General features: G+C 48.3%; 3 protein-coding genes across 3 annotated transcripts; all 3 read left to right on the top strand.

Moving 5' to 3' along the window:
- Positions 1 to 1,521: 1,521 nt before the first annotated feature.
- Positions 1,522 to 1,812, top strand: SARC_01438 (hypothetical protein; the record flags this gene model as incomplete). The annotated part of the gene is made up of 1 exon (XM_014304859.1): positions 1,522 to 1,812. One exon carries the CDS (start codon positions 1,522 to 1,524, stop codon positions 1,810 to 1,812), a length of 291 nt encoding a protein of 96 aa, XP_014160334.1.
- Positions 1,813 to 1,887: 75 nt separating this feature from the next.
- On the top strand, positions 1,888 to 2,665 carry SARC_01437 (hypothetical protein; the record flags this gene model as incomplete). Its single annotated transcript, XM_014304858.1, has 2 exons — positions 1,888 to 2,043; positions 2,078 to 2,665. The coding sequence occupies 2 exons, from the start codon at positions 1,888 to 1,890 to the stop codon at positions 2,663 to 2,665; spliced, it is 744 nt and encodes a 247-aa protein (XP_014160333.1).
- A 969-nt stretch (positions 2,666 to 3,634) lies between these two features.
- SARC_01436 (hypothetical protein) lies at positions 3,635 to 4,420 on the top strand (the record flags this gene model as incomplete). The annotated part of the gene is made up of 1 exon (XM_014304857.1): positions 3,635 to 4,420. One exon carries the CDS (start codon positions 3,635 to 3,637, stop codon positions 4,418 to 4,420), a length of 786 nt encoding a protein of 261 aa, XP_014160332.1.
- Positions 4,421 to 5,924: the final 1,504 nt, after the last annotated feature.

Genomic DNA, 5,924 nt, shown 5'->3' with positions numbered 1-5,924 from the left:
TATATATAGGGTTTTAGATAGGGGGTTGTACACTGGATAAGTTATCATCTTGCGGTAGTGTAAGCTTGGGGACGAGAAGCAATACAAGGCTGCAAAGTTGCTTTGTGCGCTTGTAATCAAATAATGAATGGTAGCATAGCCGGCAACATGTGACCTTATGTAGTCGAAACTATCGGGTGGATATAGTGAATTGGGTGTATGTGGATGGGTAGCGATTCCATAGGGCCATGTATCACGACTTTTTTGTGGCCAATATGGCATTCTGGGGCCGAATTCTGGTATATAGGCAAACGTCATGTTAAGGTCATCAGTCACACTTTAACCTACGCAGACACATTTTTTCCAACGAGTCACTACCGCCGAGGAACTATGTTTTTCTCCGCCCTTATCGCCAATCAGCAGTTTATGGATATGTCTATTGTGGGACAGGACTCTGCCTCTTCCAGTACTAGCGCCGCATACTTTTTCGTGCCCAAGGTGCACCAGCTTGATGGGACTAAGACGCTGTACCATCGAACCAACTTTTGCTTTTTGAACACGAATCATATTGTGATGGTAGAAGTTGCACCTGATGAGGTTTCCGACGCCCAATATGTCGCGTGTGGATGTGTACCCAACATGGACGATAAGACCAAGACCTGAAAGAAGCCATTGATAGTCTTCGCAATATGATTCGCCCGATCTCTGCCGTTAATGAAATTGTTGTACCCGAAGCCTTTCAAGATGGACTATTGAACTTGTGAGGGACAGGTGCTGAACTCGAAGAGGTGTTGGATTGCCTGCTACTCATCAAAAAGGCCCCGCGCAACAGTGTCCGCTGCACCTATGCCCCCATTACACCGCTTACAGGGCGTAGGAGCTCCAGTGTTACTTCGGTGTCGACCAGTAAACGCCCCGTAAGTCGTCAAGAGACCCTATGTGGTACACCCCACTGCGACCTTAAACCCACCTTGCTTAATTTCACAGACTAGTTTAGCGGCATACTAGGGTTAGTTCCCGACACGTGTATATGGTACAGATGATAATATCCGTTTCTAAACCCCACAAAAGACATTGGCTCTGTAGTTTGGTATATGGTATATAGTGTAGTGAATTGTTGGACCCACCTAATCTAAAACACCCTAAACCCTAAAACATGGCGAGTGTTGGTACTGTGTTTGCCCCAAAACCCTAACCCTGAACTTGATACACGTGGTTGGCACCCAAACCCTATTCGCTAATCTGCTGGAGTATGGGTCACCGATAACGCGTGTTTCGTGGCACATACAGGTTCTGGGATCGCACTTTTAGGGCGTATTCGGGTATATAACCAACTACTTGGACGCACTTCGGCTCACATTTACAGCTGTGAATGGAGATGCACTATAAACACTTTGTTGAATTTCTACATTGACGACGCCAACGACCACCGCCTGTACACCAGACACTGGTTCGTCCGTGTTTGTATCGACTCTGAAGAAGAAGATTGGAGGACTAGCCAGCCCAATAGTGTCGAGGGACCAATTTACGGGCGACACGTGTATGGCGGCTATCCAGATGGCACGTCAGGCACTCAAGGACAATGGAGTACTGATTATCCGAAGATGCATTGCATGTGCAGCATGTGCGGCAGGGCAGGTGGCAGCATACCGTGCGTGGGAGTGCGACATAAAGCCGAGTATTGATGCGGACCACGAGGTGAAGGTTGATGCGGCCAAGACCAGCTACGATGTGCAGAGTCAGCACAAAATACTGTGGCCCACGGGAGTTGTTGGTAACAACGGGTTTGGGTTTATGTATGCGCAGCCAGAAGCCAAGTCAGACTATCATTAGACTCGGTTGGATAATTTGGACGCACAGCCAACTGTTTTTGCACTGGGGTCGGGGTTCCAGGCTAACCTGGCGGTTATGGAGCATTCGGACAATGAGCTGGCTACAGCCATTTTGTTCCAGGTAACGGGCAACGCGGGGGGTATGGTGTCACAAGATTCGTTCAAGACATTTCGGTGCAGTCTGACGGTGCCCCACGTAGACGACTACCCCACTTCGGGTGGGGGGGGGAGGGTAGGGTTTAGGGTTTAGGCTTATTGGGTACAAGGAGGGCAATGTGCGCCTCGTGTTTGGGCGGGCCACGCACCAGCCGGACATCTCATCTATGTACCGGGACAAGTCCACGACGGGCTTTACTTCGCTGTCGAACGCCGACTCTTTAGTCAAAGTACTGTATGCATCGGGTGCAATTGTGATCCCTGAGCCTGGTGACATTGTGTGCTGGACCTCTGGAATAGTCCATTTTGAGATGAACATTGACCCAAAAGGCAACAGGTTTAAGCCTACGCGGGGTCATGTACAGGAACGCTATGTGGTTGGGACGCACAACCCAAGCGACAGCCTGACACAGACGCAGCTGGAAACACTGTCTGGAATGGCCGAGTCTGGGGTTATCTTGCACCCGTACGTTGGAACCAAGAGCCAGTTTGGGCCCGCAAATGCCAACAACTTGCACCGCAAGACCACCCAGTTTTGCCGCCGCAGAGTCCAGCCCAAAGGTGAGAAGGTGCGGTTTGTTGCAGCAACCAAGGCCTGTCAGACCAAGGTACACAAGATGACTGACCGGCGCCGGCAACTGCACGGTTTACGGATCAAGAACCCCAGACGTCTGTTTAAGGACCCTCTTGCCCAATAGGTGTACAATGCCAAGGTTTAGCTGTAGGTCTTGTGGTTCATAATAGGTCATCCATATGCAATTGCATGTGCCACATTTGCCACGTGGTAAATGTGCCACCCCCTAAAGCAGAGTACTATACAATTGGGTGTTTTGGATCGTACGGGGTCCACTGAGGCTGTTTGACATATTGGGCAAGTTCAACCATCCCTTTAATAGCAATAAAATTTGGTAAATGTATGTATAATTTACAACGTGTCACCTTTGCCTCGTGGCAAATGTGACATCCCCATGCAGCATGCATGTAAACAGATATATAATGCCATCCGAGGTTTGAGAATGTGGCAAATGTGCCACGTGGCAAATGTAGCACCCCCATACAAAGTACGGTTAGCAGCAATAGTGTGGGTGTATTTGGGCCCAGCATGCGTGTGGTGGTAGGGGTGCGTGGGAACATGTGTACTGTAGATTCACAAACCGAGCACTGGTCTAGGGTTGTGTTCCCATAACATGATCGAGCTCCGAATCGGCCCTTCCCCACAAACAACCCCAATTTAGGGCGGACGGATGTACAGTAGACTACCAAACAGGCGCGTTCCGTAGCCCATTGTGGGTTTGGGATACCGCATTTTGGGTATATAACGCAGTGGATCAATCCCAACCCAAATCATTACACCACAAGCCCAACAGTAGGAACAGTATAGCCACCCCAGTATTTGTAGCCATGTTTGTCTCGGTACCCAAGTCCAACTCAAACTACCCGTTCTGCTTGAACCACACGCTGATTAGCGACATGTATGTTGCCGACGTGTTTGTGTACAACGGTCAATCGTGTTCCATTTCCAAGAGATATGGAATAATGACTAGATTCATGTTTTTGTACCACTTTGACTCCATCTGCACTGTTGAGAATGCTGGTCCTAACGAGATTGCGACCTACAACAAGGTCCTGGAGTGCTACTACGTACCGTGTATGTGCACCGGGCAACAATGACACAAGGGTGCTGGATTGGCCGCGTATGCCGACGACCGTGTGGCCCCGGCGGATACCTGGGCTCCGTACAGAAGGGTTCCGATATTTATAGCGGGCACGGTAAGGTTGGTCTTTTTGGACCAGTCAAGCACTGCGGCGGAGTCAAGTCCACACGTGCAACCTCAGTCGGGGATATGACTCTTGAAATCAACAAGTTGGAGGACTCTGGCTCTGACATTTTCTACGAGTTCCAGGATAACCCAGACCAGGTGCTTAATCAGTTCCGGGCCGTTTCGGCACCGCGCGCAGCTTCTGCTACTGTGACCCCTAACAAGGAGACTCTGCTTACCCGACCCGGGTTCCAGTTTGATGGTGGCCGTGGAGCCAAGGTCCACATGTCTCGGGATTGCCGATGTATCAAGGGCAATACTGTATCCAATGTCGACATTACCAGCACGACTATTTGGTGTAAGACGTGTATCAAGAGCGCACCCAAGTCCCCACTCGCTACCATAAAGGAGGAGCCCAAGGATGCCGAATTGCCACCACTCTCTGTAGCTACACCAACTGAAATGGGGTTCCAGATTGCCGGGGCTCCTAGAGCAAAGGTTCATAAGCTAGACAGCTGTCGATGGATTGAGGGCAAGAGTGTATTCAATGTCAACATTACCAACACAACGGGTTGGTGTAAGACGTGTACCAAGAGCGCACCCAAGTCCCCTCTCGCTACCATAAAGGAGGAGCCCAAGGATGCCGAATTGCCGCCACCCTTTGAAGCTACACCAACTCAGATGGGGTTCTAGATTGCCGGGCTCCTAAAGCAAAGCTTCATACGCCAGACGGCTGTCGATGGATTGAGGGTAAGTCGGTTACCAGGGGTGAGTTGGCCGGTTCCGCAGTCATGTGCAAGACATGCAACAAGTAATATAGTCCACAGCCTCGAACAACAACACTTAATAAAAAATACATACCAAACTCTACTTGCTCATTTTTTTTGTCGTGGGTTGTTTGTATAAAAGGTGTCTCGGTGTAATTGTTTCCAAGTTAATTGTTGTTGTCATTAGTTTTTATACAAGTAAACAGGATGGTGCACAAGAAGGACAGGACGCTCAATGCAAAAACGGCGCGCAACATGCTAACATGAGTCACTTAAATCGGATTGTTAATAAACAAGGTATCTATTATAATATATTTATATGTTGATAATATTGCGTGCCCAGTTGTTGCACGACAATAGGGTCTGTAATAGTAATAAGGGCAGCGCGTTTAATTAAATATGCCATAAATGGGGTGATGTTGGTGTGGAAAAGTAGAGGTTTATTCAGTCTTTGGCCTAACAACAGAATCAAAGTGGTATACAACTTATACTACTTATTTGGTTACTTCTAGGTCGTCAATGCTGATACGGGCTAGACGGATTTGACCCACCAGCTTTCAAACGGCATCCTCGGAGCGGACGTAAGGGTATATCTTGGTGCGCCGTTTGCCACGATGAGCGATAAAGAGAACAGCAACGCGAGTGAAAAATATGCAGATGACAAGGATGCGACAATGAACAAGCCAGCCGTCTAGACCGTATTCGAGGATATTTCTTTTCTGACGATGGAGATTTAGGATATCTCAAGGATTCCTATATCTCCTCCTGAAGAAAACGCGCAAAAATATAATCTCAATGAAATCTTGCTCAGGAGATGCATACGAAAGACGATCAGGCGTAGAGCAAAAATCAAGAGAAGGCCGCTCTCGCTTCGGCACACAAACTGTCCAGGCATTTTTCCAGTTGTTCGGAAACCGAGTATAAATGGCAAAGTGTCACCGAGGTTTATTATGTATGCAGTCGTGGATATGTTTGGTGCCTGTTTAGAAGGTTTGGGTCTTGTTACCAAACGTGTCTAAAACAGGCGAACACTGACACGGTTAGAAATCTGTTGTGGTCTGCCAACAGGGGCCATATAAAAGACGTCCCAATCATGTTGTCCGATCCAATCACACTACATAGTTTCATGGCGGCCTACGCAGCGCCGTCTAATCGTGAACAGAGTGCATTGTCAGATAGCTCAGAACATATTGTGTTGAGACTCGAGAGAACGTGCGCTGGTAGACTCCCCTATTGTTCTTCCTGAGAACGAAAGTCGTTACAAAGAAATGATATATATTCAAGTGAAACATGAGAGGGTGACGAAGAATGGGTACATGGTCAGCATTAAACTATACTCCTCGACTATGAGCTTCCTCTGGCTCAGGCCATAATGAAAGACTTCACAGAAAAGATGCAACGGGCCGAGAGGAAATTCGTATGCTGCACAC

This window comes from Sphaeroforma arctica, assembly GCF_001186125.1.
Source record: "Sphaeroforma arctica JP610 unplaced genomic scaffold supercont1.56, whole genome shotgun sequence".
Classification (NCBI taxonomy): Eukaryota; class Ichthyosporea; order Ichthyophonida; genus Sphaeroforma; species Sphaeroforma arctica.
This window is presented reverse-complemented; position numbering and strand designations above follow the sequence as displayed.